Source organism: Oncorhynchus kisutch, linkage group LG24 (assembly GCF_002021735.2).
Source record: "Oncorhynchus kisutch isolate 150728-3 linkage group LG24, Okis_V2, whole genome shotgun sequence".
In the NCBI taxonomy this organism is placed as follows: Eukaryota; Metazoa; Chordata; class Actinopteri; order Salmoniformes; family Salmonidae; genus Oncorhynchus; species Oncorhynchus kisutch.
This window is the reverse complement of record NC_034197.2, coordinates 1024263-1040897: the sequence shown is the minus strand read 5'-3', so window position 1 is coordinate 1040897 and position 16635 is coordinate 1024263. Positions and strand designations below refer to the sequence as shown.

At 40.4% G+C, this 16635-nt stretch overlaps 1 protein-coding gene across 3 annotated transcripts; it reads left to right on the top strand.

Annotated features, from left to right (window-relative positions):
* The first annotated feature begins 309 nt into the window (after window positions 1-309).
* LOC109886336 (protein RER1) lies at window positions 310-16388 on the top strand. 3 transcript variants are annotated; one of them, XM_031803983.1, is made up of 8 exons: window positions 310-505; window positions 705-891; window positions 3513-3598; window positions 3857-3961; window positions 4708-4804; window positions 13730-13808; window positions 14221-14356; window positions 14578-16388. In XM_031803983.1, exons 3-8 carry the CDS (start codon window positions 3518-3520, stop codon window positions 14665-14667), a joined length of 588 nt encoding a protein of 195 aa, XP_031659843.1. In that variant the 5' UTR covers window positions 310-505; window positions 705-891; window positions 3513-3517; the 3' UTR covers window positions 14668-16388. The 3 variants fall into 3 exon arrangements, with proteins under 3 accessions (XP_031659843.1, XP_031659844.1, XP_031659845.1); XM_031803984.1 differs by having other exon boundaries at window positions 312-505; window positions 756-891; XM_031803985.1 differs by lacking the exon at window positions 310-505 and having other exon boundaries at window positions 709-891; window positions 14578-14632; window positions 15946-16388.
* Window positions 16389-16635: the final 247 nt, after the last annotated feature.

Here is a 16635-nt window from a genome sequence, read left to right as displayed (position 1 = left end):
ATTTAAGAATGATGGAGGCCACTGTGTCCTTGGGGACCTTCAATGCTGCATAAACGATCTGTGCCTTGACACAATCTTGTCTCGGCGCTCTACAGACAATTCCTTCAACCTCATGGCTTGGTTTTTTGCCCTGACATAAACTGTAAACTGTGGGACCTTATATAGACAGGTGTGTCCAATAAATTGAATTTACCACAGTTGGACTCCAATCACGTTGCAGATGATCAATGGAAAGAGGATGCACCTGAGCTCAATTTCGAGTTTCATAGCAAAGGGTCCGAATAAATAAGACATTTCGTTTTTTTTTTAATACATTTGACATTGGGTTATTGTGTGCAGATTAATAAGGAATTTTATTTCTTTAATCCATTTTAGAATAAGGCTGTAACGTAACAAAATGTGGTTAAAGTCAGGGCGTCTGAATACTTTCCGAATGCATTGTAAGTAAGTTCCATCAAACAGTTAATGACCCTCGTCCTAGTGAGTAAACAACACTTGTCAAAAGGTATGTGTACTCTGTCATATGCTATATTATATTATTTTTAGAGAGAAAGAATAATTCGGCTATTTAATTGGGGGCATTATTTTAGGCTACTAAAAAGCAATTGAAAGTAAAGGTTTGGCTGGATTTTTTGTCGTGTCATTTAATTGTGTTGTGTCATAAAAATTGGAGTTCAAATAAGTAGGTATTTTAAATTCTCCAGTGGCCAGGCAAAGTGCCACAAACCCGCTGTGCATCTCCCTCACCGGTCCAGGGTTTTCTTTGCTCTTCTGATCTTGCCTGCCGTACTTTAAAGCGAGTCCTCGCGGAAGTACTGACGTGTTCACATCAGCCAAACCAGCCCGAGAGGTAGTTAGGTAGAGCCGAGAGTGACACAGCGGCAGAATCAGGTAAGAAAAACCTGTCTTGCAGCAGTATGTCTGTCAGTAAGTGTGTGAAAATATGTTCTTTAGTTTTAGTGGAATTAAGGGGACCAATACCAAAGTAATATTTCAATTGAATTCCTCTCTAAATATGATATCGAGAGGCTATGCCTATGCTAGCTAAAAAGGGCTCGGTTTCTAACCGGAAGTGAGTTGTCAAATTCACGAAGTTACTGCTGGTGGTTGTAGTTCAACTTCCCGCTGATTTGTAGCCATCATAATGACAAGATTGAGATTAAAGACTACATTTTCCTACTGTGATGTAGCAGGGTTGAACTGTTTGATTATTTGATTCCCGCTGCACATAATGGGAAGTAGAGGGAATCCATCAGTTTTTCACACACACTGTTAATGAAAGGTGGTTGTTTAAAAACTACACGAACCAGGAAGATTTTTTTTTTGAGTGGGGGGGCAAACACTCATTAGCTTTTTTTCTAATGTTAGCTAACGTCACTCACCCTGCTTGCGAGACAGGAAAACATTTAATCAATTGAATAAAAAACAAATGCTAAACATCTCATCTCAAACACTATAAATAATTGTTTTAGCTGGCTACAGTAGCTAGCAACTGCATTTGTTGGCTAGCTAAGCGGTAAACGAGTCAATGTTGGAGAGCTAACTAGCCATTATGAGAAGAGACTGTTTGTGAGCGACTCAACTCCACGATTTACGATGGAGTGGCGCGCCGACTAGTGTGTGGGCGGCCTATGTTTTTAAATATATAGTACCGATTTCAGGGCTGTTCTTTGGGTGCTGAAATATGTCGTTTTTTATTAATTTAATTGTGTGTCTTCGGAACTCCAGTCTGCCCACACTAGTCGCCGCTAGTAAATCGTGGAGTTTAGTTTAATTCGGCTATCAAGTCTGTCATTATCAGCTAACTTAAGTCTCACAATAATTGGACGACTGTTTGATAAGCAACGTGACATTTGACATGAATGGAAATGAAACTATCGTTTGAGCCGGTAGACCTTCCAAGGGGGCAAGGACTTTGGGTGGGAAGAGTTGGGATAACATTAAACCAGTATTTAGGCTTGAGGAGAAGATGTCTCCTCTGACGCCCATTATCCTTAAATGTCTAAGTCCCATTAATCAGCTCTGCATGTCAAAATAAGTTCATTACGCACCGGAGTTTCGCAGCAAATATCGTCTGTACTGCCATTGTGCACAGTATGTACTTGCAAATATGTCTAAATTAAAATACTGTTTGACCAAGTGCATGAGCCAAATCAACCTAACACCAAATGTTGATGTAGCTGACTTTGATCAACTCCATGGAGTTGATCAGAGACCAGGGTCTGTGGAATTCAGCTACTACTACATCGAATCACTCCCAAGGTCAATACTTAAACATTTACATTATGTAACACTTACCATGATGTACCAATGTTTGCCCTCTAGTTGTATGCCTTTCCTGTATACTTTTCAATAAACGTTAATCAAATACAACCACCGATTTTGTTTGCTCGTTGCTTTTAGATGGCACGTGTTGAATTTCAACATCCAGTCGGTTGTATTTGATTCATGTTTTATTAAAAAATATATGTATTTCAGAAAACAAAGGCACTCAACTACAGAGGATTAAACGTAGGTACAAGGTAAGCATTTAATTTTTTGTTGAAGTATTGACCTTGGGCAAATCAATTTAGTCAGAGCTGAATTCCAAAAAGTCTGGCCTCTGCTCAACTGTTCATGGAGCTCATCAGAAACTTCCTTTACTGACCTCCTGAAAGGCGCAGCGGTCTAAGGCACTGCATCGTACAGCTAGAGGTGTATCACTACAGACCTGGGTTTGATCCCGGGCTGTATCACAACTGGTCGTGATCAGGCGTCTCATAGGGCAGCGCATAATTGGCCTCATCTGGGTTTGGTCAGAACGGTTTACTTGGCACATTGCACTCTAGCGACCCCTTGTGGTGGGCCAGATGCCTGCAGGTTGACCTCGGTCATCAGTTGAGCGGTGTTTCCTCCGACACAGTGGTGCGGCTGGCTTCCGGGTTAAGCTGGCAGGTGTTAAGAAGCGCGGTTTGTTTTGGGGGATGCATGATTCAACCTTCGCCTCCTGAGCATGCCGAGGAGTTGCAGTGATGAGACAAGTTTGAAATCGGGGTCCTTTACCATGGAGTTGAGTTTAGTCAGCTAGGTTGATGAAGCTTTGTTGTCGCTGTATGTGAGTTGTTGCCATGTTATTATATGTGGAAAAGGACTAACTGAATAAAGAAACTAGCTAGCTATATAGCTAGCCAATTCAAAAATTACTGTAGCCTACATGTTGGGTGAGGATGATCTGCCAGTGTTGGTACTGAATACCAATAGCTTATTTGCCAAATTGCTCTGAGCTGAAGGCCAAATATCCTCCGGTTCATCTGTCCACACGTTATTTACATGCAGCAAATGTAGCCATGCTTTGAGTCACAACCAGGCAAGACATTCTTGTCTTGATAGCACACCACATCAACACATTGTGTCTATAACACCTTACTATAAACACTTAGTCTACAGATCCATACTCACGTTGCAAACAAAAGCCTGGTGGTGAAATCTGTTCAAGTAATGCCTGTTAACAACCCCTTTCTCTCCTTGCACAGACAGAATGTCAGAAGGGGACAGTGTTGGTGAATCAATCCATGGGAAACCATCCACAATCGGAAGCTTCTTCACACGGGTTGGACAGGTACTGCTGCCAGGGCCTTTAGTTGTTCTCTCATCAAATGTCAAGAGGAAAGAAAACTAGGCTAAACCAAGGGAAACGCTGCCACCACTGTTTTGATGAAGATAACCATTGGAACCACTGTCACAGTGGTGCTGCATTGAAAAGCTAGAAATTGAACTTTAGATAAGACGATGTGAAAATGTGACGCTTTATCTAATGTTTACTGTTGCGCTCCTGGTAATGGTTGTGCACTGTCTTTCTGTTTGGTGTCTTTTCCAGATCTATCAGTCATGGCTAGACAGGTCGACGCCGTTCTCCATAGGGCGATGGGGAGTCACACTTTCGCTAACGGCCATCTACATGATCAGAGTGTACATATTACAGGTAGAGAAACACACCACACTCAGGGCTTATGCTGGGTCGCGTTCAGGAGGTTGCAAGGTACTGAACACTACAGATAGAAGTGCCATGAGTAGAGCTGACGTTTTTCCTTTCTCAGCATGTCAGAGGTATATCTGTTCAATATATTTCTATCTTAGCATTCCACAACATTTTTCCCTACTGAATATGCATCTGACGTCTTTTGAAGGTAGACTCTGTAATCTGGCGTCACCATATACAGTGCGACAACTTCCTCCTTTGACGAAAACAACAACGAAAGTCAAATCTGCCAAGATATGGGTATGCCTCAATGGAGGGAGCCTGTAACTGGCTTGTCAGATGTGGGTATGCCTCAATGGAGGGAGCCTGTAACTGGCTTGTCAGATTTGACTTCTATTGTTTGACTGATCATGTTACATTTGAGTTTGAACATTAAGCTATTTTCTCCCAGGGTTCTGCAATGTGCCTTTAGGCGCAATATGAACTTGCACACATCCAAGAAGTAGAAGATCACTTTGGGAGCGTCTGTGTGAAAATGGAGGCCACTGTTTTCCCTTTAGACTAGTATTGCCCCAGATCTTGTCAAATCAGTCAATGTGATACATTTGTGAATTATGTGAGGGAATACACATGTTTACGCTTATTTAATTTCCAGTTTGGATAAGAGCGTCTGCTAAATGAGTAACATTTTAAAATGTAATGTACGAAATTCAATGAACACTAATATAGGTTCTCTCTGCTCCCTCCAGGGTTGGTATATTGTAACATACGCTCTGGGAATCTACCATCTCAACCTGTTCATCGCTTTTCTATCACCAAAAGTGGATCCATCAATGCTTGACGAAGGTAAGTTAGAGTTCACTGTAACATACGACATTCCTTTGGGTTCCAGTCATGTTTGAGATGTTTACTTTCTCACATAAAACAATGTACAGGAGTGTCTCCTCGCGCTCACTCTTCATGAAGAGACCCTCCATGTAGGACTGAGACTATATTTAAAAAACTTTGACTAGGGGTGTGTATCTTTGGCCGACTACGCATCTTGATAGACTGGTGTGTGTATATGATTCAGGAAAGACACATCATAGTTTGGGACGATTCAATAATATATGTTTCAGTCCAATGCAACTAAATATTTATTTTCCAGTAAATCAGGATACGTTTTCATCCTTATGGCTAAACAAAGACTATTAAAAAATGACATTTTCTAATTGGGTGATTCGCAAGAAACTTGCACTTCACAAAAATTCCTCTTGAATCACTAAGATCAGATCTTTATTTATCTATTTCATAGTTATGGTTGTTAATAAGATTATGTAATTTACAACAATTTCCACATCTACCAATGCAAAAATGATCAGTACTGCAACAGTTTTAGAAGTCTAAAGTAGTAATAAATAAATTTCTAATATTTGTTTTAGCATTTCTCACTTAATGAAAGGGCCTGATTAAAACATGACACTGAAAACAAATATTTAAAATGTAATTATTATTTTGTAACTTCTCATTACCACAACAACCTTTTCTGAATCTTGTGTATACATGGTATTTTCATGTACACATGTAGATAAAGGCATAGTACCAGATTAAGCCCAAATAACTGAAGAGTACATTTGATTTGCTCTAATAGTTTTAAATGTTGGTGCATTAGGGTAATGATGAGCAGGTTTCAGAGATCAGAATGTTGGCTATTTAAAAATTATACTGAGCTCTATTAGAGACACTTTGGTGTATATATATATATAGTGTACAGTTGAAGTCGGACGTTTACATACACCTTAGCCAACTACATTTAAACTCAGTTTTACACAATTCCTGACATTTGATCCTAGTAGAAATTCCCTGTTTTAGGTCAGTTAGGATCACCACTTTATTTTAAGAATGTGAAATGTCAGAATAATACCTTGACTTTGTTGTCCTTAAGCCATTTTGCCACAACTTGCTTGGTTGAGGTCATTGTCCATTTGAAAGACCCAGTTGCGACCAAGCTTTAACTTCCTGTCGGATGTCTTGAGATGTTGCTTCAATATATCCACATAATTTCTCCTCATGATGCCATCTATTTTGTGAAGTTCACCAGACCCTCCTGCAGCAAAGCACCCCCACAACATGATGCTGCCACCCCCGTGCTTCACGGCTGGGATGGTGTTCTTCAGCTTGCAAGCCTCCCCCTTTTTCCTCCAAACATAACGATGGTCATTATGGCTAAACAGTTCTATTTGTGTGTCATCAGACCAGAGGACATTTCTCCAAAAAGTACGATCTTTGTCCCCATGTGCAGTTCCAAACTGTAGTCTGGCTTTTTTATGGCGGTTTTGGAGCAGTGGCTTCTTCCTTGCTGTGTGGCCTTTCAGGTTATGTCGATATAGGACTCGTTTTTCTGTGGATATAGATACTTTTGTACCTGTTTCCTCCAGCATCTTCACAAGGTCCTTTGCTGTAGTTCTGGGATTAATTTTCACTTTTTACACCAAAGTATGTTCATCTCTAGGAGACAGAACGCGTCTCCTTCCTGAGCGGTATGATGGCTGCGTGGTCCCATGGCGTTTATACTTGCGTATTATTGTTTGTACAGATGAATGTGGTACCTTCAGGCGTTTGGAGGATGAACCAGACTTGTGGAGGTCTACAATTTTTGGGGGGCAAATTTCTTTTGATTTTCCCATGATGTCAAGCAAAGAGGCACTGAGTTTGAAGGTAGGCCTTGAAATACATCCACAGGTACACCTCCAATTGACTCAAATTATGTCAATTAGCCTATCAGAAGCTTCTAAAGCCATGACATCATTTCCTGGAATCTTCCAAGCGGTTTATAGGCACAGTCAACTTAGTGCATGTAAACTTCTGACCCACTGGAATTGTGATACAGTGAATTATAAGTGAAATAATCTGTCTGTAAATAATTGTTGGGAAAATTACTTGTCATGGACAAAGTAGATGTCCTAACCGACTTGCAAAACTATAGTTTGTTAACAAGAAGTTTGTGGAGTGGTTGAAAAACAAGTTTTAATGACTCCTAAGTGTATATAAACTTCAACTGTATGTGGACACCCCTTCAAATGAGTGGATTTGGCTATTTCAGCTACACCTGTTACTGACCGGTGTATAAAATCGAGCACACAGCCATGAAATCTCCATGGACAAACATTGGCAGTAGAACTGAAGAGCTCAGTGACTTTCAACGTGGCACCGTCATAGGATGCCACCTTTCCAACAAGTCAGTTCGTCAAAGTTCTGCCCTGCTAGAGCTGCACCGGTCAACTTTAAGTGCTGTCATTGGGAGGTGGAAACATCTAGGAGCATCAACGGCTCAGCCACAAAGTGGTAGGCCATACAAGCTTACAGAATGGGACCGCCGAAGCGCGTAAAAATTGTCTGTCCTTGGTTGCAGCACTCACTACCAAGTTCCAAACTGCCTCTGGAAGCAATGTCAGCAGAATAACTGTTTGTCGGGAGTTTCATGAAATGGATTTCCATGGGTGAACAGCCACACATGCAAGCCTAAGATCACCATTCTCAATGCCAAGCGTTGGCTGGAGTAGTGTAAGCCGCCATTGGACTCTGGAGCAGTGGAAACGCGTTCTTTGGCGTGATGAATCACGCTTCACCATCTAGCAGTCCGACGGCCGAATCACAGAGCCCTGACCTAAACCTCATCGAACAGCTTTGGGATGAATTGGAACGCCGACTGCAAGCCTGGCCTAATCGCCCAACCTCAGTGCCTGACCTCACTAATGCTCTTGTGGCTGAATGGAAGCAAGTCCCCGCAGCAATGCTCCAACTTCTAGTGGTAGGCCTTCCCAGAAGAGTGGAGGCTGTTAGAGCAGCAAAGTGGGACCAACTCCATATTAATGCCCATGATTTTGGAATGGGATGTTTGACGAGCAGGTGTCCACATACTTTTGGTCATGTACTGTATCATGGGTGAATAAAACTTGAAATAGTCTTAAGTTAATGACAAACATGTCCGCACAGTGTTTTTACTTAATAAATATTTTGTTTAATGTGAACTTAAGATGGTATACAATGTATGATTAATCCAATGTTATTTGTCACATACACATGGTTACCAGATGTTAATGCGAGTGTAGTGAAATGCTTGTGCTTCTAGTTCTGACAATGCAGTAATATCCAAACTACAGCAACAGTGTTTTATTCGAATACATTAGGTTTTTCGAAAGTAAAATTGTCTAAAAGGAACTGAATATATGGATGCATTTTGGTAATGAGAATTTGGGGTGAAAATGTATGAAATTCAGGCTCATATTTATTTTAAATAAGACACTATGCCTAAACTAGGCACCTTAGTCTTCAGAATGATTGCAGATGCAACATGGTTTTCCAAGTCCATTTGCAACTGTCAAACTGGTATCATGAGAATTACTCATTTCTGAAAACATTGCCATTGAGCTATAGGCTAATGCCAAAATTAGATCACAAAATTCAGATATTTGTTACAGTTCAGTTCACCTACATGCAATATTTTGGATAACGGTTGGTTTACCTTGCCCTCACCAGACTTACTCATTTAAAATTGGGGCGCATTTGGTAAGTGCCGTCTATTGTGCAAGGTTATTTTATGGCTAGGATTGTGACCGAATCGGGGGGGGGGTCGTCTCATACCAATTCTCAGAAAGTATTGGTGACTAGTTAAACCCCTACTCTGTACATGAAAGCAGCCTTTCTTTAAGTATGGTTTGGTAACTAGTTAAACCCCTACTCTGTACACTAAAGCAGCCTTTAATGGTGGGTTGCAACGTGTCACAGTAAATGTATAATTATTTAATTCATTACCCGGAATTGATTTGGCCAAGTGCAATTGCGCTCTATGGTAACTGCTCTCTCTGCTTAGCAGGGGTGTCTCTGCTCATTTTGGTATCTGCGCGAGTGGGAGGGAGACGCCTGTGTGCTTTACTTTGTTTGATCTTGTTTCTGCAGTTTTATTGAAGATCACTCCGTGACCCATGCTGTCGTTCAGCAGCAGATGATGCGCTGTCAGCCACTGATTTTGTTATTCTCACCGCTGTCATTAAATGGACTCAAGCTAGCCACAAGTTCTGACTGAGCTCATACAGCGCAAATACAGCGATGAGTTTCTCTCTCATGCAAACTTTGAGAAATGGTGAGGAGCACCCACAGTGTGTTTTATGCGCGAAGTGCTTAGTAATGAGTCTCTCAAAACAACAATTAAAATGACACATCCTGACCAAACATCCACAGCATGATGGTAAACCCAGGGAGGTCTTTCAGAACAGGGCAGAATGCTTCAGGAAACAGGGCTTCAACAGTGGAAAAATAAGTCTAGCAAGGCACTGTTGTCATTTTATAACAGGTGATGATCAATAGAAATAAGGAGGTACTAACTGACTCTCATAGTAGTAAATGTTAATTTCTCTTTCAAATAATCCCCTTGTACACAGCTAAGAGCTAGCTAATGTTAGCAAAAGCAAGTTAGCTACTGTACTTAAAAAAAGTATTAACTAGCGAAGTCAGTTAAGAACAAATACTTGTTTTACAATGATGGCCTCCTGCGGGGACAGGCTGGGGTTAAAAATAAATATTGGACAAAACGCATAACGATGAGACACAACAACACTACAAAAAGAGAGACCTAAGACGACAACAGCATGACAGCAACACAGCATGGCAGCAACACATGATAGCAGCACAAAACATGGTACAAATATTATTGGGTACAGACAACAGCACAAAGACAAGAAGGAAGAGACCACAATACATCACACGAAGCAGCCACAACTGTCAGTAAGGGTGTCCATGATTGAGTCTTTGAATGAAGAGCTGGAGATAAAAACTGTCCAGTTCTTGCAGTTCGTTCCAGTCGCTAGCTGCAGTGAACTGAAAAGAGGAGTGACCCAGTGTGTGATTTGGGGCCTTTCAACAGAATGTGACTGGCAGAATGGGTTTTGTATGTGGAGGATGAGGGCTGCAGTAGATATCTCAGATAAGGGGAAGTGAGGCCTAAGAGGGTTTTATAAATAAGCATCAACCAATGGGTCTTGCGACGGGTATACAGAGATGACCAGTTTACAGAAGAGTATAGAGTGCAGTGATGACATCTAATTGCCGAATGGTAAAGGACATCTAGCCACTCACCGTTACCTGCCAATCTATACATTTTGTCTCTGTAATCTAGCATGGGTAGGATGGTTATCTGAATCAGGGTTAGTTTTGCCGCTGGGGTGAACGAGGAGTGATTATAATCACCAAGTCTAGATTTAACTTTAGCCTGCAGCTTTGATATGTGCTACGAGAAGGACAGTGTACTGTCTAGCCATACTCTCAAGTACTTGTATGAGATGACTACCTCGAACTCTAAACCCTCCAAGATAGTAATCACACCTATGGGGAGAGGGACTTTATTCTTACCAACCCACATGACCTTTGTTTTAGAGGTGTTCAGAACTAGGCTAAGGGCAGAGGAAGCTTGTTGGACACTAAGAAAGCTTTGTTGTAGAGCGTTTAACACAATCCGGGTAGGGGCCAGCTGAGTATGACTATGATCTGCATATAAATGGATGAGAGAGCGTCCTACTGCCTGAGCTATGTTGTTGATGTAAATTGAGAAGATTGTGGGGCCTAGGATCGACCCTTGGGGTACTCCCTTGGTGATGTGCAGTGGCTGAGTCTGCAGATGTTCTGACTGCACTCTTTGAGAGAGGTAGTTAGCAAACCAGACCAAAGACCCTTGTCGTGTCTTTGGCTATGCCGTATTAAGTGATATGACATGCTATTCTAAAAAATAATTTAGCCATAATTAATATTACCTGATTGAGCTAATCATGTAAATGTAATTAACTAGAGTCAGGGCACCACAAAATAATATTTATATTGCTGTTATCTTCCGAATAAACTCTTAAAGACCTAGTAATATTTTACATCAATAGCAGTTAATATTAATCGTCATCCTAATTCAGTCTCATCTGAATGTTGTAAATTCTTGGTTATCTGCATGAACCCTGGCTAACAAGTTAAATCAGCAATACAAAATTGGGTTTAATTATTTATTTACTAAATACCTAACTAATTACACATAATTAATCATAACTTGATTACGTCATAAAGGAAAACGTCCCTAGTGGGCAGAACAGATATGACAGCTGGTTACACAAAAGAAAAGGGTCTGGGTTTGAGTGACAGAGCGGGAAGACTGAGGAACAAAGGGAGAAGCTGTGCTATCGTAAATACAGTGTCTTATGCATTCTAAATTACAGCCCATTTGGAAATGGAAAATGCAATAAATATTTACTCTGAGCTGCGCTTCGGTAGGTTGGTGGTAGATGGAAGGCCGTGTTGCCAACCCGAGTCCTTTGAAGAATGTCTCTGGTGGTCAATTGGATACGTTGTGGTAACGTCTTTGTGTGATAGACGGAATACTCTGTCTGTTCCTTCCTAACCCTCGTTTGCAGCTCCTGTTGCTAACTCAACGGCTAGGATGTATCACTTCTGTAGTGAATAAGAGTTCAAAGTTCATACCATTCACAACCAAAGCTCACGCTGATGTTGGCTTCGTTCTGTATTTATTATCTGAACCATTCTGACATCGGACCGTCGTCCTCGGAACAGGAGGTTATATTGTCGTCAAGGCTTTATATAGGAAGGGAGAGGAGGGCGTGTTTGAAAAGTTTTATAGCCCATGTCCCTTCACAGGGGCGGGCCACTGATTGAGCAGAGCCCTATCTTATGAAAACCCAAATCTCACATTTTAGAAGCTAAAATCACATTTCATCCCATCACGAATAATTTAATATTCAAACATTTAAATTGAACAACAATTCCATGTGAATCCGATAACTCTGATGTGTAGACTTTCCACTGTAGAGTTTATGTAATCTTATCATTGATGAGAATGTCTCAGATGACAACCGAACTGACATCATATTCATTAAGTACCACCGCATATGTTCAATTGGTCGGATTACCAGAATATAGTTAATTTCCCCACACCTTCTGATGTTCCCAGAATCTCTATGTTAACTAAGGGGTTTGCAAATGTAACATCAGTAGGGTAGAGAGAGGAAAAAGGGGGGAAGAGGTATTTATGACTGTTATACCTACCCCAGGCCAACGTCATGACACCCCTCAGAGACACCAATATTCCTTAGCCCGGCCCACAAGAAAAGGAATGGTCTACCGTATCATAAGCTTTGGCCAAGTCAATAAAAATAGGAGCACAACATTGCTTAGAATCAAGGGCAATAGTGACATCATTGAGGACCTTTAAGGTTTCAGTGACACAGCCATAACCTGAGCGGAAACCAGATTGCATACCAGGGAGAATACTATAGACCTCAAGAAAGCCAGTTAGTTGATTGACAAGTTTTTCCACCACTTTTGATAAATAGGGCAAACTAGGAATTGGCCTATAACAGTTAGGATCAGCTTTATCTCACCCTTTAAATAATGAATCCACCGTGGCTGCCTTCTGAGCAATGGGAACCTCCCCAGAGAGGAGAGACAGGATTGGCGACGATAAGTGCTGCAACCTTAAAGAAAGAATCTGACCCATATGTTTTTTGGGGTTCAAGTTTAAAACTTCTTCGGGATTGGTGGGTCCCCTGCGGGACGGTTGAGTTAACGTAGGCTAATACGATTAACATGAGGTTGTAAGTAACAAGAACATTTCCCAGGACAGACATGATATTGGCAGAAAGCTTCAATTATTTTTAGTCTAACTGCACTGGCCAATTTACAGTAGCTAATACAGTGAAATAATAACATACTATTGTTTGAGGAGAGTGCACAATTTTGAACATGAAAAGATATGAATAAAAAAATTAGGCACATTTTGGCAGTCTTGATACAACATTTTGAACAGAAATGCAATGGTTCATTGGATCAGTCTTAAACTTGCATTTACACTGTCATCTAGTGGCCAAAATATAAATTGCACCTGAACTGGAATTATACATTATGGCCTTTCTCTTGCGTTTCAAAGATGATGGTGCAAAAAAAATGGGGTCTTTTACCAGATCTAATGTTCTAATGATCTAATGTGTTATAGTCTCCTACATTCCTTTCACGTTTCCACACACTTCAAAGTGTTTCCTTTCAAATGTTACCAAGAATATGCATATCCTTGCTTCAGGGCCTGAGCTACAGGCAGTTTTTCATCTGGATTGTTACTTAGGGTTGTATTATCAAACGGAGTGTGTGTGTGTGTTCTGTTGTACATCTATGTGATGTGATCAATCTGTTTATTCCAGTTCAGAATGAAAATGATTTAGTGTATTTTAACAGCAACAGTTCCAATCTAGACAGATATGCAAGAGTTTTTAATGGGGAAAATAAACATGAATTTATATGGGTATTTAATTTCATTGTTATTTGTTCTTGTCTATATTGCATTTGTTTTAGGCATAAAGGAAATTAAATGTGCTGATAATTACGTATAGTTGCATGTTTTCATAAGCTTGGGTCCCAGGTAAACAGAATTTCTAATTTGGGCTGAAAAAGTTTAAGAACTCCTACACTAGAAAAACAAGATATTGGAGAGCTCCTTTCCTTTCAATGTGATGAGAGTAACTTAGAAAGGTATTTGTTTGGAAGCTCTTGGGTTACTATGTAAATACTGCCTTTAGTGACATTTTGGTATTTAAAACCGAATGCAAAGTGTCTACACCAGTGCTCTTATCGGGATGCTATTTAGATCCGTTTTGAAACTCTGTAGTCACTGTTCTTGTTTTGAGTCCATTTGATTGGCTAGCAAAGTGCTCCTCGCTGTAACTTTGCTCCCCCTCCATTCACCTGTAGATGAGGGCCCGGCGCTCCCCACCAAGCAGAACGAGGAGTTCCGTCCGTTCATCAGGAGGTTGCCTGAATTCAAATTCTGGTGAGAGCCCCCAAGGACCACACCATTTCTAGCTTGGCCTTTCACTGAACTGGACTGAGTTACAGGCTTGTGCATCATTTGTGCCCATTATTTCTTATTTCTAGGATTGCTCTATGGACTTTTAGCTTTCCAGTGCAGAGCTGTATTGTTGTACATACTTTCCTTACTATCAAGGCCATTTCATTCTCCACCTGAACCTATAACAACAATGCTAATATGTACTGGAGGTGGCACTTACAAGTATGTTGTTGCCCATACTTATTTGGATGGTAGGAAACAGAAATCTCTCGTTCTTAGCTTTGTAGTTTACTTGTGCTTTTTATTATACCACTATCTACAGGAAAGGAACTTGCTATCATTAACGCTGACTTTTTTGTTGATGTGTACATGTGTTTTTCTTTTATGTCTTCAGGCATTCGGCAACAAAAGGCATCGTCATCGCCATGATTTGCACGTTCTTTGAAGCCTTCAATGTGCCAGTGTTCTGGCCCATACTTGTAATGTACTTCATCATGCTTTTCTGCATCACCATGAAGAGGCAGATCAAGGTATGGGAAACCCAGTGACGCTGCTGCTTACTCTGCATGATATATAGTTGTATCAGGCAATTCAAAGCTAAATGTATCGCAGTCATACAATCCTAGTTAATTCCTCTGCTCTTGATATGTATCTGTAGTTAATCATGCTAGTCAATCTTCAAGATGTTTCACTGAGAATTCAGTGAATCATGTGGATGTGGCTCATTTAATTTTTCTTGTCCTACTTTCAGCATATGGTCAAGTACAGATACCTCCCCTTCACACACGGGAAGAGGACTTACAGAGGCAAGGAAGAAACCGGGAAACCTTTTGCTAGTTAAAATCAACCCCCCCCCCCCCCATTGAGAATGAAAAGTTATGGAAAAATAGTATATGTGGGTCAGTGATTGTCTGAGGGGAAAAAAGATACAATAAATAGGGGAGTCATCTCTCAGCCCGCGGGATACCGTTGTCTTTGGTCAGTGGATGAAACGCAGTGCCGCCCTTTGCCTTGTAACCCCCTGGGGTAAGTATGAACTCTGCTGGAGGGGGCGCCACTGGACGGATTGCAGGAGAAATTCCGTTGTGGAATCTTAATGACGCTCCGTTTTTAACTCCTCTGGCTCCAAGCGAAATACAACTACTATTGATTAAAGGCATGGTACCTACTCGTTTATAACGTGTACTTGTGGGAGGTCCTTAGGTTTCGAAATAACCTGATTAGATGTACTTTTTATTTCATTGATTTAAATTGATGTGGGTCTATGATCAAGTGTACTTTTGCACTGTCTTGAGACTCACATCAGAAATGTTCCTTTATGTAAAGCAGTTCATTTTTAGTGACTGGTTACCCTCAGTTGAACACCAATTCACTACATACAATACCTATCAGAACTATTCAGAACCATAGTCCAACCATCTGTTGATGGCACAAGCAGTGATTTAGGTATAGGAGATTGGCTAGATAACAAGTTGGCGAAGAGTGAAAACACTGCATGGCTAGGACAGAGTTGGTGTACTTTCCAGAGAATATCATCATGGAGAATGATGAAATGTCATGTTTTTTTTACAACATTATGTACAGAGAGGTTTAAGAAAGCCCAGTTCAAGATGTGTGGCTGCTAAAAAGAAGGGAAAAAAGTGTTATTAATTTGTTACTGTTTTTCCCTCCGTAGCCATAGAATCCCTTTTGTGTTTATTCCCTTTCCCGTCATGTCAAACATACGATTTGCTTGTACAGTTGAAGAGAACTGTAACTGTCATTCAGCACTCCTGGATACTAAATGACAGATTAATTTACGTCTAGCTATGGGGAAGCAAATCAAGTAGTTCAACTTCAGATTTATGCTTTGCGCCCCCTGTGAATATAATTTTTTGGGTTCAGATTTCTTAAAATGTACATCCGTATGATACTCGTATTCAAATTATTCTTTCCTTACAAAAAAGTTATCCCCTGAAAGACCATATCCTTTGAACAAGCAGTTTAGGTAACTGTTTACAAACTGGGGTATATTCCATTCAAATCTAGTAGCTTGATACTCACATTCTGTATTTTTCTTTTGACAAATGTGGTCTAATCATTCCAAACAAAAATATTTTCTCTTTCTCTTCTTTTGCAGAGGACACATGAGAAAAGTGAGATTGAGAGCTTTTAATGTATGAAGGGGGTATGCTGGGGATCTTATGAAAAGTATGCGGTAGTATTTTTGGTAACCAGAGACATTTTGGAAAACCTTTTGATCAGCAATAGGGAAGAGAAAAAAATCCTGTCAAAGTACATAGTGTTTCCAAGGGTTTATATCTATTTTAAAGATTACATTTGTTTTGAGATTTTTTTTCTTCAAACAACTGTTAAAACAAGTGTTCCAAGTCATCGTATGTCATTAAAAAAAATAAACTAGTAAAATTGATTTCTAGATTTATAAACTTTCTCATGAAAGAGATTGCATGTTCTTGGTTGCTCTTGTGCTGCAATTATAAACAAAAAAAAGATTTTAGTAACTTTTAAGTGTAATTTTTTTCACTCCAAATGCTATTAAAGAGACTGTGTCCCTTCAAATTAGGTGTGGCTGTTTCTGCTTCATGTTTTAGGATCTCACTGACATCTGTCTGTTAACTTTAATCCATTCCTGCTTTTAGAAGTAACCTTTAGGGCGGTAGGTAGACCAGCGGAGATGGACAGTTTAAGATTCCCGGGCCAGGCACTGGAAAAATAGGGGGAATTGATCTGGCAACTGGAGGGCTGATGGGTTCACATCTTAAAGACCTTCCCCTACTGTTGGGCCCTTGAACAAGGCCATTAACCCCAC

Bases quoted from the DNA above. Each gene is read 5' to 3' on its own strand.
- LOC109886336 (XM_031803983.1), top strand. From the start codon at position 3,518: ATGTCAGAAGGGGACAGTGTTGGTGAATCAATCCATGGGAAACCATCC. The intron at 3,599-3,856 runs GTACTGCTGCCA...TGTCTTTTCCAG, and splicing joins TCTTCACACGGGTTGGACAG to ATCTATCAGTCATGGCTAGA. The intron at 3,962-4,707 runs GTAGAGAAACAC...TGCTCCCTCCAG, and splicing joins TCAGAGTGTACATATTACAG to GGTTGGTATATTGTAACATA.